The sequence below is a fragment of the Impatiens glandulifera genome, chromosome 8 (genome assembly GCF_907164915.1).
Source record: "Impatiens glandulifera chromosome 8, dImpGla2.1, whole genome shotgun sequence".
Classification (NCBI taxonomy): domain Eukaryota; kingdom Viridiplantae; phylum Streptophyta; class Magnoliopsida; order Ericales; family Balsaminaceae; genus Impatiens; species Impatiens glandulifera.
Window position 1 is genome coordinate 19,336,136 of NC_061869.1, and position 14,232 is coordinate 19,350,367.

At 30.1% G+C, this 14,232-nt stretch overlaps 1 protein-coding gene across 1 annotated transcript; it reads left to right on the forward strand.

Moving 5' to 3' along the window:
* The first annotated feature begins 9,532 nt into the window (after nt 1–9,532).
* Nucleotides 9,533–13,712, forward strand: LOC124913144 (60S ribosomal protein L7-1-like). Its single transcript, XM_047453756.1, has 3 exons — nt 9,533–9,702; nt 13,320–13,422; nt 13,503–13,712. The coding sequence occupies exons 1-3, from the start codon at nt 9,533–9,535 to the stop codon at nt 13,710–13,712; spliced, it is 483 nt and encodes a 160-aa protein (XP_047309712.1).
* Nucleotides 13,713–14,232: the final 520 nt, after the last annotated feature.

Sequence of the window (14,232 nt, forward strand, 5' to 3'; positions counted from 1 at the left end):
AAATTTCATTCATATTATTTGTAACCACTGATATCTCATTTTATTATCAGTCTCTTATCCCCATAAATCCCACCTCTCATCTCATAATTTTTACCCTTACCGTGACCTTTTTTACCACTAATCGACCTCTTATCTTGTGACTCACACTTTTTTCATATTCCTCTTTATCTACTTGGAAAATTACCCACAAATCTCAATCAATCTTTAATCTCATAACCTCATACACTTTTACAATTCGATTAATCAACATCTCATTCATATATTTTACCCACTAATATCTCATTTATTTCCATCCTCTTTTATATTTACCACGACCTATTTTTTTACCCCAACTTCGTTAAACAAACCACCAAATCTCAATCGACATCTCATCTTGTGACCTCACACACTTTTACACACCTCTTATCCTCGTTAAACCAACATCAATCCCTCAATCGACCTCTCATTTTGTGGCTCACATTTTTTCATATGTCTCTTTGTCCCCTTGACAAATAACTCATCAATCACAATCGACCTCTAATCTCGTGACCTCACACATTTTTATATTTCGGTTAATCAACATCTCATTCATATATTTTTAACCAATAATATCTCATTTGTTACCAACATCTTAAATTATTCTCCATTTCCGACAAACCAACTACCAAATCTCAATCGATATCTCATCTCACTAATGGACCTTACACATACTTTCACACACCTCTTATAACTCGTCAAACCAAACATCAATCGACCTCTCACCTTGTGACTCAAACTTTTTCATATGCCTCTTTATCTCATTAGAAAACCACTCACTAATCCTAATTTCGACCTCTAATCTCATGACCACACACACGTTTATACTTCGGTCAATCAACATCTTATTTATATATTTTTAACCATCTATATCTCCTTTTATTATCGACTTCTTATCTCGATAAATCAACCATAAATTCCAATCGATCACACACCTCTTTTCCATCGCCAAACCAACCACTAATCCCTCAATTGACCATCATCTTGTGACTCACATTTTTTCACATTCCTCTGTATTCCCTCATATGCCTATTTACTCCCTTAGAAAATAACCCACCAATCTTAGACGACCTCTTTTACCCCCACTTCACAAAATCAAAAACCAATACCAATTGATCACACACTTCTTATACCTCGTTAAACCAACCACTAACCCTCAATTGATCATTATATTGTGACTCAACCAATACCAATTGATCACACACCTCTTATACCTCGTCAAACTAACCACTAACCCCAATTGATCATTATATTGCGACTCACACTTTTTTTATATGCCTCTTTATCCCCTCGATTGACAAATTACCCACCACCCGACCTCCATCTCGTGACCTCACAATTTCAAATGCTCGTAAAATCAACCAATAACTCTGACTTCTCACTTTCACATACCTCTTATCCCTTGTTTTAAAGTTGTGCCACCATATATTATACGCAAGAATGCATTCTTTAACATCGATCTCTCAAATATTTATAATACTCACTTTTAAATTTATAGTTTTTAGGATCCGAACACTGATCATAAACATGAAATGTGAACACCTTAACCACTAGACCACTTGAGATTATTGAAATAATTTTATAATTTTGTGTATGTATATATATTTTGTATTTAATATTTATTACCAATTAGTTAATTATTAAACATCTTGTGACTCACACTTTTCATACGTCTCTTTATCAAATTTTCACACGTCTCTTATCCCTCGGTAAACCAACCACCAATCTCAATCACATTTTCAAACACCTTTTATTCCTTAGAAAACTAACCACCAATCTCAATTATAGTTTCACAAGCCTCTTATTCTTCAGTAAACCAACCACCAGTCTTAATCGACCTCTAATCTTGTGACTTCAGGATCCTCTACTACCTACCTCTTATACTTTGGAAAACCACATCCCAATCACACTTTCAAACATCTCTTATTCATAGAAAAAATAAGCCACCAATCTCAATCAATATTTAACCTCGTGACCTCACACTTTGGTCAATCAAATATTTGATTCATATTTTTAACCACTATCATTTGTTACCGACTTATTATCCCTTGGAAAACTATACCCCAATCACACTTAGTTAAATGATTATACTTGTTTTGTTAGTTTGCAAGTTTGAAACAAACATAGAACATTTTTAATTTTTTAACCGTTTCAAGTTTATGGGCGGATCAACCCATGATCCGACCCAAGTATCGATTTACTCTTAAAAAACCAAGCAAACTCAAATTAAACATTATTATATATATATATATATTAGTTAGTTAAAATGTTGAACTTATATTGCTAAGAATGTCACATGTTCATAAAATTTGATGTTGAATTTAAAATATAAAGTCTTATTAGCTTAGTTAGTTAAAGAGTTTTACTTGTTTTGTTAGGTTGTAAGTTTGAACATACATATATTATTTCTAATTTTATTTTTAACCGTTTTAAGTTTATGGATAGGTGAACCAAATATCGGACTGAATGCTCAATTTATTCTCACATATATATCTAAATCAACCACAAATTTGGACCCGGAAAACCAAAAAAAATCAAATTAGCATTATTATAATATATATATATATATATATTACTAAGTTAAAAAGTTTAACTTATATTGTTAGGAATGTCGCACGTTCATAAAATTTGGTGTTAAATTTAAATTATATAGTCTTATTAGCTTAGTTGGTTAAAGAGTTATACTTGTTTTGTTAGGTTGTAAATTCGAAACATACATAAATCATTTTTATTGTTTTTAATTGTTTCAAATTTATGGGCGGGTCAATCCATGATCAGACCCAAATATTCATTTATTCTCACATATATATTCAAATTAACCACAACTCTCGACCCGACAAATCAAGAAAATTCAAATTAAGCATTATTATATATATATAAAATGGGACAAAAAATAGGGAAAAAATGGGACAACTGATTAAGCATATAGCCCACAAACACACTTAACTATTTAACCAGGCGTAGACCTTACCGCCTAATGGGCTCGAACCTAGGATCTTAGAGTGATAATATCCACCTCTTGTTGCCGTTAGGATAGAAGATGGGATAATTATTATATATATAGATTAGTTGGTTAAAATGTTGTAGTTGTTTTGTTAGGTTGTAAGTTCGAAATATACATAGAGTATTTTAATTTTTTTTAACCGTTTTAAATTTTTGGACGGGCAAACCCACAATTTGACCCAAGTATCCATTTACTCTCACATATATATCAAAATTAACCACAACTCTCGACCCGACAAAACCAAGCAAATTCAAATTAAGCATTATTATATATAGTTTAGTTAGTTAAAGTGTTGAACTTATATTGTTAGAAATGTGGTAAGTTAATCAAATTTGATGTTGAATTTAAAATATAAAGTCTTATAATCTTTGTTGGTTAAAGGGTTGTACTTGTTTTGTTAGGTTGCAAGTTAAAAACATACATATATCATTTTTAATTTTATTTTTAACCGTTTCAAGTTTATGGGTAGATCAACCCACGATCCAATTGAAGTATTCGTTTACTCTTATATATATATATATATATATATATATATATATATATATATATATATATATATATATATATATGCAACTTAACCACAACTCTGGACCCGGAAAACCAAACAAATTCAAATTAAGATTATAATATATATAGATTAGTTAATTAAAAAGTTAAACTTATATTGTTAGGAATGTCGTACGTACATCAAATTTGATTTTGAATTTCAAATATAATAAAGTCTTAATAGCTTAGTTGGTTAAAAGGATATACTAGTTTTGTTAGGTTGCAAGTTCTAAACATACATAGCGTATTTTTTAATTTTTTTAACCATTTCAAATTTATGTGCGGGTCAACCCACGATTCGACCAAAATATCCATTACTCACACACACACATACACACACACACACACACACACATATATATATATATATATATATATATATATATATATATATATATATATATATATATATATATATATATATATATATATATATATATATATATATATATATATATATATATATATATATATATATATATATATATCCAAATTAACCACAACTCTTAATCCAACAACCATGCAAATTCAAATTAAGCATTATTATATATATATATATATATATTTTAGTTAGTTAAAATATTAAACTTATATTGTTAGAAATGTTGCACGTTCATGAAATTTGGTGTTTAATTTAAAATATAGTCTTATTAGCTTAGTTTTATTTTGTTAGGTTGCAAGTTCAAAACAACATATATCATTTTTAATTTTATTTTTAACCGTTTCAAGTTTATGGGCGGGTCAACCCACGATCCGACCAAAGTATCCATTTATTCTCACATATTCAAATTAACCACAGCTCTGGACCTAGAAAACTAAACAAATTCAAATTAACATTATAATATTTATATATATATATATTTATATATTAGTTAGTTAAAAAGTTGAATTTATATTGTTAGGAATGTTGTAAGTTTATATATTTTGGTGTTGAATTTAAAATATATAATCTTATTAGATTAGTTGGTTAATGGGTTGTATTTCTTTTGTTAGGTTACAAGTTCGAAACATACCTATAACATTTTTAATTTTATTTTTATTCGTTTTAAATTTATGGGTATGTCAACCCACGATCCGATCGAAGTATCAATTTACTATCACATATATTTTCAAATTAACCACAACTCTAAATCTGGAAAACCAAACAAATTCTAAATAATATTATTATATATATAAATATATAGATTAGTTAGTTAAAAAATTGAACTGATATTGTTAGAAATGTTGCACGTTCATTAAATTTGGTGTTGAATTTAAAATATAAAGTCTTATTAGTTTAGTTGGTTAAAGAGTTGTACTTATTTTGTTATTTTTCAAGTTCGAAACATACATAAAACATTTTTAATTTTTTTAACCGTTTCAAGTTTATGGGTGGGTCAACCCACGATCCGACCCAAGTATCTATTTACTATCATATATATATATTCAAATTAACCACATTTCTCGATCCGCAAACCAAACAAATTCAAATGAAACTTTATTATATATATATAAATATATAGATTATTTAGTTAAAAAACTGAGTTTATATTGTTTGGAATGTCGCACGTCAATCAAATTTGGTGTTGAATTTAAAATATGTCTTATTAGCTTTGTTGGTTAAAGGGTTGTATTTGTTTTATTAGGTTTCAAATTCGAAACAAACATATAATAGTTTTATTTTTTTTAATAGTTTCAAGTTTATGGGCGGGTTAACCCACAATCCGACCCAAGTATCCATTTATTCTCACATATAAATTCAAATTAACCATAGCTCTCGATATGACAAACCAATCAAATTCAAATTAAGCATTATTATATATATATATATATTAGTTAGATAAAATGTTGAACTTATATTGTTAGGAATGTCACACGTTCATCAAATTTTGTGTTGAATTTAAAATATAAAGTCTTATTAACTTAGTTGGTTAAAGAGTTGTACTTGTTTTGTTAGGTTGCAAGTTCAAAACATACATATATCATTTTAATTTTATTTTTAACCGTTTCAAGTTTATGGGCAGGTCAACCCATGATCCGACCGAAGTATCCATTACTCTCACATATATATCCAAATTAATCACACCTCAAAACCCGGAAAACCAAACAAATTCAAATTAGCATTATATATATATATTAGTTAGTTAAAAATTTGAACTTATATTGTTAAAAATGTCGTACATTAATTATTTTGTTAGGTAGCAAGATCGAAACATATATATATAATATTTTTATTTTTATTTTTAACCGTTTCAAGTTTATGGGCGGTTTTACCCACGATCCGACCCAAGTATCAATCTACTCTCACATATATATCCAAATTAATCACAACTCTTGACTCGACAAATCAAACAATTAGACAATGTGTAAGCACATAACCCACAAACACACTTAACCATTTAAGTAGGCACAGAACTTGCCGTCTAACGAGCTCGAACCCATGATTTCAAGAGTCTGAGAATATCCACATCTTGTTGCCGCTAGGCTAGAATAGGGATGCATTATTATATATATATATATATATATTAGTTACTTAAAAAGTCGAACTTATATTATTAGGAATGTCGCACATTCATAAAATTTGGTGTTAAATTTAAAATATAAAGTTTTATTAGTTTAGTTGGTTAAAGATTTGTACTTTTTTTGTTTGGTTGCAAGTTTGAAACATGCATATAGGATTCTTAATTTCATTTTAATCTCTTACAAGTTTATGGACGGGTCAACCCACGATCCGACCCAAATATGCTTTTACTCTCACATATATATCCAAATTAATCACAACTCTCGACTCGACAAATCAAACAAATTCAAATTAAGCATTATATATATATATACATGTCAACACAAAAGACTCGTGATTATGGTCTACACAAAAGACTCGTGATTATGGTCTGCATAAAAGACTCGTGATTATGGTCTACCCAAAGGACTCGTGATTCGGGTAATAAACATTGGAAAGACATTGTATGATTACTTAGGCATTTAAGAAATACTCGTGATTATGATCTGCACTACACGAGACATCCTACTATTATCAAAGTGTACACTAATGCTAATTGGATTTCAGATATGAAAAACTCTTAGTCAACAAGATTATATGTATTTACACTTGGAGGTGCGACTAAATCTTAGAAATATTTAAACAAACTGTTATTTCTAGATCCACGATGAAATCTAAATTTATAGCTCTTGACAAGTGTGGTGAATAAGCTGAATGGCGACGTCTATTCTTAGAAGATATTCCAATATGGTCTAAGACCGTACTAGTATTTTCTATTCATTGTGATAATCAATCTACGATCGGTCGAGCTAAGAGTCATATGTATAATGTTGATATAATACCATTAAACAATTACTCTCTACTGGAATTATCTCAATTGATTACAAAAAATCAAAAGATAATATTGTGGATCCGCTATTCAAATGGTTAAATTTAGAGTGGGTGCTAAAGTCCTCACATGGAATGAAACTTAATCCTATAATAAGTTAGTATGAAGGGAAATCCAACTTATGATGACTAGAGATCCCAAGAACTAAGTTCAACAGGACAACCTAATTGTACTAAACTTGGTAGATTATTATGTGTAAAAAAATCCTACAATAAAATAGTATTTCAAGAAAGGATAAGCATACATGCTTTTAATGATTCTTTGTGAACAAATATATCACCTATGTGACAGAGAAGTGGGGTCGCTTCGAAAAATTGCACAACTCAATTCTAGACCCTCTCACTAAACCAAACGAGTGTTCATGGCCAAAACGAACACAATCATGAGAACTGACATGTATCAAGAAGAATTATATGTGAAATTGTGTAATAAACTACACAAAAGACAAAATAGTTTAAGGACATCGAGTCTACTAATCGACTAGTAAAGTTATATACTTTTATAAGGGAATGTTCAAAGGGTTACACCTACTTATCCTATGTATGATTCAACTGTTGAACATTTCACCTAGTTAATTTTTCAATTTCCATTAATGTGAGGGATTATTGGAATTAAACTATTACATTAATTAAATGAAAATTATATTGGGGCAAATGAAATTCACACCAAATTCAAATGTGAATTAATGGTGAAATTTAATCCAAATATAATTCACACTAAATTCGAATATGAATTAATGGTGAAATTTAATTTAAATGAAATTCTCACCCAATTTAAATATGAATTAATGGTGAAATTTAATCCAAATGAATTTCATACCAAATTCTAATGTGAATTAATGGTAAAAATTAATTCAAATGAAATTCACACCATATTTATGTGAATTAATGTAAAATTAATCCAAATGAAATTCACACCAATTCAATGTGAATTAAAGTAAAATTTATTACAAATGAAAATGAATTTGTTAATTGTTATAATTAACATTAATGCCTTGAATGATACAATTAACAAATGTTGTTAATTGCTATTGTAACTATAAAATACTTATTGATGGATGTAACTTTCAAGGATAATGAAAATGCAAGCAAGGATAACCATTTGATGGATGGATGATGAATTAGTGGTCATTGGATTAAAGAATTGATTAATGATTTTAGGGTTTAATTTCCAACTATATATATTCCTTAACCTTGTATTCTTTTCCACACATCATCTTATTATTTCTCACTTTAAAATTCCAAAAGTCTTTCTATATCTTTGTGAGTGCTTCTTCGAGTTCTTGACTCGACTAATTTTCTTGAAACCCGGTGATTGCAAATTATGTATTTTTGTCTAGTTCGTTGTTGTAGTGGTTTTTCTATGCTAAACCATTGCAAATTCTGTTGTACCATAGGAAGCAACCACCGACGAATCTCTCAACCACAAACGGGAGACGGTGAAACTGATTTAAGGGAATTATGATTTTCATAGGCCTCAGAGCAAACAAGAAGATTCTTCTTGGTTTAATTTAATAATCTATTGTATTTATTCTATTAAGATTTTGATGTATTAATATAATATTGAAGTGTAATTGTTACGAGAAAAGATAACCAACCATCTTAAAATAGTTAAAATATTACTTATCTTGGATTTTTACACGTCTCTGGTTTTGTTTCAGAAATAACAACAGAAACACCTACTTCCCACATGAGGATGCCGGTTCCCGCTAACCATCTGGATAAGTCATAAAAGTTTGATGGCTCAAACTTTAAGAGATGTCAACATAAAATATTTGTCCACCTCACGACCTTGAGTCTCGCACGATTCCTCATGGAGGATCCTCTTACTCCTAAGAGTGATGAGTCATATGTGGCTTCATCATCGTATGCAAACATGCATCCGAAAGTTGATGTGCAAGTGGCTTCGACCATTGATGCTTGACACCATTCATATTTCTTGTGTAGAAATTACGCATTGAATGGGTTGTTAGATTCATTGTACAATGTGTAAAGTAAAAATAATACGGCCAAAGAACTATGGAAATCTTTTGGACATAAATACAAAACTGAATATGCGAGTGCAAAATTTTTTTATGGTCGGTCATTTTTTGGACTACAAAATGTAAGATTCAAAACCGGCCATTAAACAAGTTCTAGATATCCAAGTTACTTTGCATGAAATTCATGCTGAGGGAATGAATTTGGGAGAAACTTTCAAAGTGGCAGCTATTATTAAGAAACTTCCACCATCTTAGAACGATTTCAAAACTACATTAAGTACAAACGAAAGGAGATGAACATAGAAAAATTGTTGATTCGTCTACACATTAGATGAAAATAAAAGTGCCTAAATGAAATACTTTAATCACCATGTGGCTACAGCAAATATGGTGGAACATGTTAAAGACAAGAAGAAACATAATTATATTATCAAAAATTAAAACCTTAATCCTAAAGGTGGAAGGAATTTCTAAGGAGTTCATAGGAAAGTGTTTAAATTGCAATGGCATGTCCATAGATTTTCCGATTTCAAGAAGTAGAGAAGAGTTCGAGAGACTAACTTAACTCAAGAATTATCGGAAATAGATCTATGCGCGGTGATATCCGAGGTTAACTTGATGGGGGGGTCTAATCCACGAGAATGGTGGATTGACATAGGAGCTACAAGACATGTTTGCTCCAATAAAGAATTATTTTCAACCTTCGAAGAAGTGAGAAATGGTGAAAAGTTGTTCATGGGGAATTCTGCCACCTCCGACATACCAGGTGAAGGAAAAGTGGTGTTAAGGTTGTCTTCAGAGAAAGACTAACTTTGACTAATATGTTTTATGTTTTAAAGATCCGAAAAATTTTGATATACTCTCTTAAGTAAGCATGGTTTTAGAATTATGATTGAGTCGGATAAAATTATTTTATCCAAATGTGGAATGTTTGTAGGTAGAGGTTACGTTACTAATGAGCTTTTTAATCTTAATGTAATGGTATTTAAGCCAAATATGAGTAATAAGAATAACTCTTTTATTTATTTGTTAGAGTCTTTCATTTTATAGCATGGTAGGCTATGTCATATTAATTATGATTCGATACATCAATTAATAAAATTGAAAGTATACCTACATTCGAAATAAATAAGAAACACAAGTGTGAAATTTGTGGTGAAGCGAAATTGATGAGATCATCATTTTGAAATGTTGAAAGAAATAATAGACCACTTGATTTAATTCATACAAACATGTGTGATTTAAAAGGAACACCAACATGTGGTGGAGGAAAATACTTAATTATTTTTATTGATGATAACACAAAATATTGTTATGTGTATATTCTTAAAAATAAGATGAAGCCATAGATAAATTCATTTTTTATAAAAATATGGTTGAAAACCAACTTGGTAAAAAGATTAATGTGTTAAGAAGTGATAGAGAAGGTGAATATGAATCACATTTTATCGAGCTATGTGATCAACATGGTATAATCCATGAGACGAAAAAACCATATTCATCTCAACAAAATGATACGATTGAGAGCAAAAATAGAACATTAAAAGAAATGATGAACTCACTTCTATTAAGTTCTAGTCTAACACAAAACACGTGAGAGAAACTATTTTGATGGCTAATTACGTTTTAAATAAGGTTCCACGAAAGAAGCTTGATAAAAGTCCATATGAGTTACGGCATGAAATAAAACCATCATATGAATATTTACAAATGTGGGGGTAGATAAGGTAACCGTACAATTACCTAAAAATGTAAAAGTTGGACCGAAAACTACATGCACATAACAATAGTGCTTATCATTTTCTTGTGTTAAAATTGGACATTTCGGATATTCATAAGAATACGATAATAGAATTGAGAAATGTATCGTTATTTGAACATGTAATTCCATATAAGTCTAATGAAGAAAAACGTTCTCCAAAAAGATTTCTTGAACTAGATAAACAAGAAAAATATAATGAAGTTGAGGTTGAGGTTGAACTTAGACAAAGTAAACGGGCTATAACAGAAATATCATTTGGTCCAAATTTTATTACTTTCTTGATGGAAAGTGAACCTCAAACTTATAATGAGTCAATTACCTCATCTAAAGGGCCTCAATGGAAAGAGACAATTAATAGTGAGATAGAATCTATCTTGTAAAACCATACATGGGAACTAGTGGATCTGCCTCCGGGAAATAAACCACTAGGTTGTCGATGGATTTTCAAAAGGAAAATGAAAGTTGATGGATCAATTGATAAATATAAGGCAAGACTGATGGTAAAGGATATCGTCAACGAAAAAGTCTTGATTATTTTGATACATATTCTCTGGTTACAAGAATAACTTATAGTCAATTAATTCTTACAACTGCTTCTTTGCGCAATCTAGAAGTTCATTAAATGGAAACAACTTTATTAAAAGGAGACTTGGAAGAAGAAATTTATATAGATCAACCACAAGGGTTTCTACTCAAGGGCAAGCAAATAAAGTTTGTAAATTGGTTAAGTCTTTGTATGGATTAAAACAAGCTACAAAATAATGGCATGATAAATTTGATCATGCTACGATCTCAAGTGGATTCAATATCAATGAATGTGACAAATGTATTTATATTAAAGACACAAAAAATGGTTACGTCATTTTATGTCTTTATGTATATGACATACTTATCATTGGAAGTAATGATAAAATGGTTACATCCACTAAAGATATGTTAAATTCAAAATTTGACATGAAAGATTTGGGATTGGATGATGTGATTCTTAGAATTAAAGTGATTAGAACATCGGAAGGGATAGTTCTAAGTCAATCATATTATGTGGATAAGATCCTTAAAAAATTTAACAAGGATGATTATGCATTGGCTAAGACTCCGTTAGATACGAGTCAACATCTATATAAAAATTGTGGAGAGAGTGTTTCTTAATTAGAATATTCTCGAATAATTGGGAGTCAAATGTATTTAATGAGTTTTACAAGACCAGACATAGCCTATGCAGTTAGCAAACTAAGTAGACACGAGTAATTTACTTAGTTAGGGTTGTACTTTTTTGTTAGGTTGCAAGTTTGAAACATAAATATAAATTTCTTAATTTTATTTCTAACCATTTCAAATTTATGAGCGGGTCAACCAACGATTCGACTCAAGTATCAATTTACACTAGTAAAAAAGGGCAAATGACGACAAACTCCACTAACTGGTTTTAATAGCAATTCGATATTAAAAGAATAATACCGATTGGTAAAAAAATCAATTGGTATTATTCGGTTAATACCAATTGGTGTTACAACCAATTGGTAAAGTCCCATTAATACTACTGATTGGTAGAAAAATCAATCAATATAGCCCTAAACAAAGGCCAAGAAAAAGGGCAGCAATTTTGCCACATTTTTAGTCATATTACCGATTGGTTTTTCCACCAATCGGTATTTATTAAGTCATATTACCGATTGATTTTCTTACCAATCGGTATTTCCCTTTTAATTAGCAAATAAACTATTCTTTCTTTTCTCTTTCCCTAACCACAACCCATTATTTCACTAGTCTGTACCTTGCCACGCCCCCGCTTATCCCCTCTCTATCCCCAATTATCTTTATTCTATACACCACTAGGTAACTAGATTATGCTCCTGAAATGATATTGAAGAAAAGAAGAAATAATGAAGAGTGGGCAATCAAGAGAAAGTTTCAATTGCAGTAAAGAGTTAAGAAATCATAAGGAGATCGTTCGAACAGTTCATTTGGTTACATTCTTTCTGTTGTTTCTCAAAGTTAAACAGATTCACGATTAACTAACCCTATGTTCATTTTGATTTTAGGAATTGTATTTTATTCAGATGAAGATTATGTCTAAGCGTTAGAGACAAGCTCCTATTATGGATGAATCAAAGTTGATTTTCGTTACTCGTATTAAGGGGTAATCTAGATCTTAGTTGTTTTCTTTGTTTTTGATATTCCGATAACTATTACTCTATTAAGATGACTGATATGTATCCAATAACAAGGAAGATTCCGTACACACTTGGATTGAGGAAAATCTCTATTGGGGTATTTTTGAAGGCAAATGATAGGACTATGAATCTTTTGCTAAAGGTCCAACTTTTTATCACATTTGTATGACATACTTGTTATTTGATTACTTTCATTCTTCTTTTCTTTTAATGGCTTTGAAGATGAAGGTTTTATGGAAAATGTTTTCTGTTAGATTTTTCATTTAGAAACTGAATTTAGTCTACAATTTATTGGTGATATCTCATCCCTATCTCGATCTAGAAACAGATAAATGTAATCAACATGAATTCAATTTGCTTGTTAAATTATTTTTGAATTGTCACACTTTGGGCTCTCTTTTTTTGCCCTATTTTTATTACATTTCTTCAATACTTTTGAGCTTATATATTTTCTTTTCTTTTTGTGAAGTTATCCTAACCTGAGGAGAGTGAGATATTTAATCTTTAAGAAAGGTGAGGGGATATTTGAAAAGCCAAAGGTTCCTCTAATTGACAATAACATAATCGAACAGGTAGAGAAAATTCTTTCATCATCAACACTTGTTATTTACACATCTCCTTGTTGTTCTTATTCTCGATTTTTACTTGACAGACACTTGGGCAATACAACATGTTATCCATTAAGGATCTTGTACATGAAATTTCCTATGTTGGTAAACATTTCAAGATAAACGATTTTCTCTGTCCATTTGTGCTCAATAAGCCGAAAAAGACACTTACTGGAAAGAATCTATACAAAGATGGAGGAGACACTGGAAACCACGAGATTAAAAACAATGATCTAATTAGAAAAATGAATTAGTGTTTGTTAAATGCAGGTGAAAATGAACCTTAAGCTTGTGCTATTGTAAGTTTTGGGGTGGAGTTTATTTAGAACTCTTTATTATTGTTGGGGCTAAGAATTTTAAGATATTGAAAGTATGTGTTAATGAATTGTGTATATGAAAATGGAATTTTGATCCTTCCTAACTTGGTTCATTGTGTTTGAAATTTCATTATGACTAACTTTTGAAATGTTTAATACTTCCCTCTGATATGCTTGATGCAATGGTAATTAATAGTAATATTAAACACAACTAGACACCACTAGGCAATTAGATAAGACGATTCATCGTTTTTTATCTTTTTCTTTGAAAAAAGGTTTATACTGATTGGTTAAAATATCGATCGGTGTTACCCTGTACCAACTGGTTAAAATATCAATCGGTATTATCCTATACCGATTGGTTAGAGTTCTAATCAACATGCCTTGAATTTGTAACACCGAGAGAGCTTCTACCGATTGGTGATGATCAAATTACATCCAATCGGTATTACCCTTT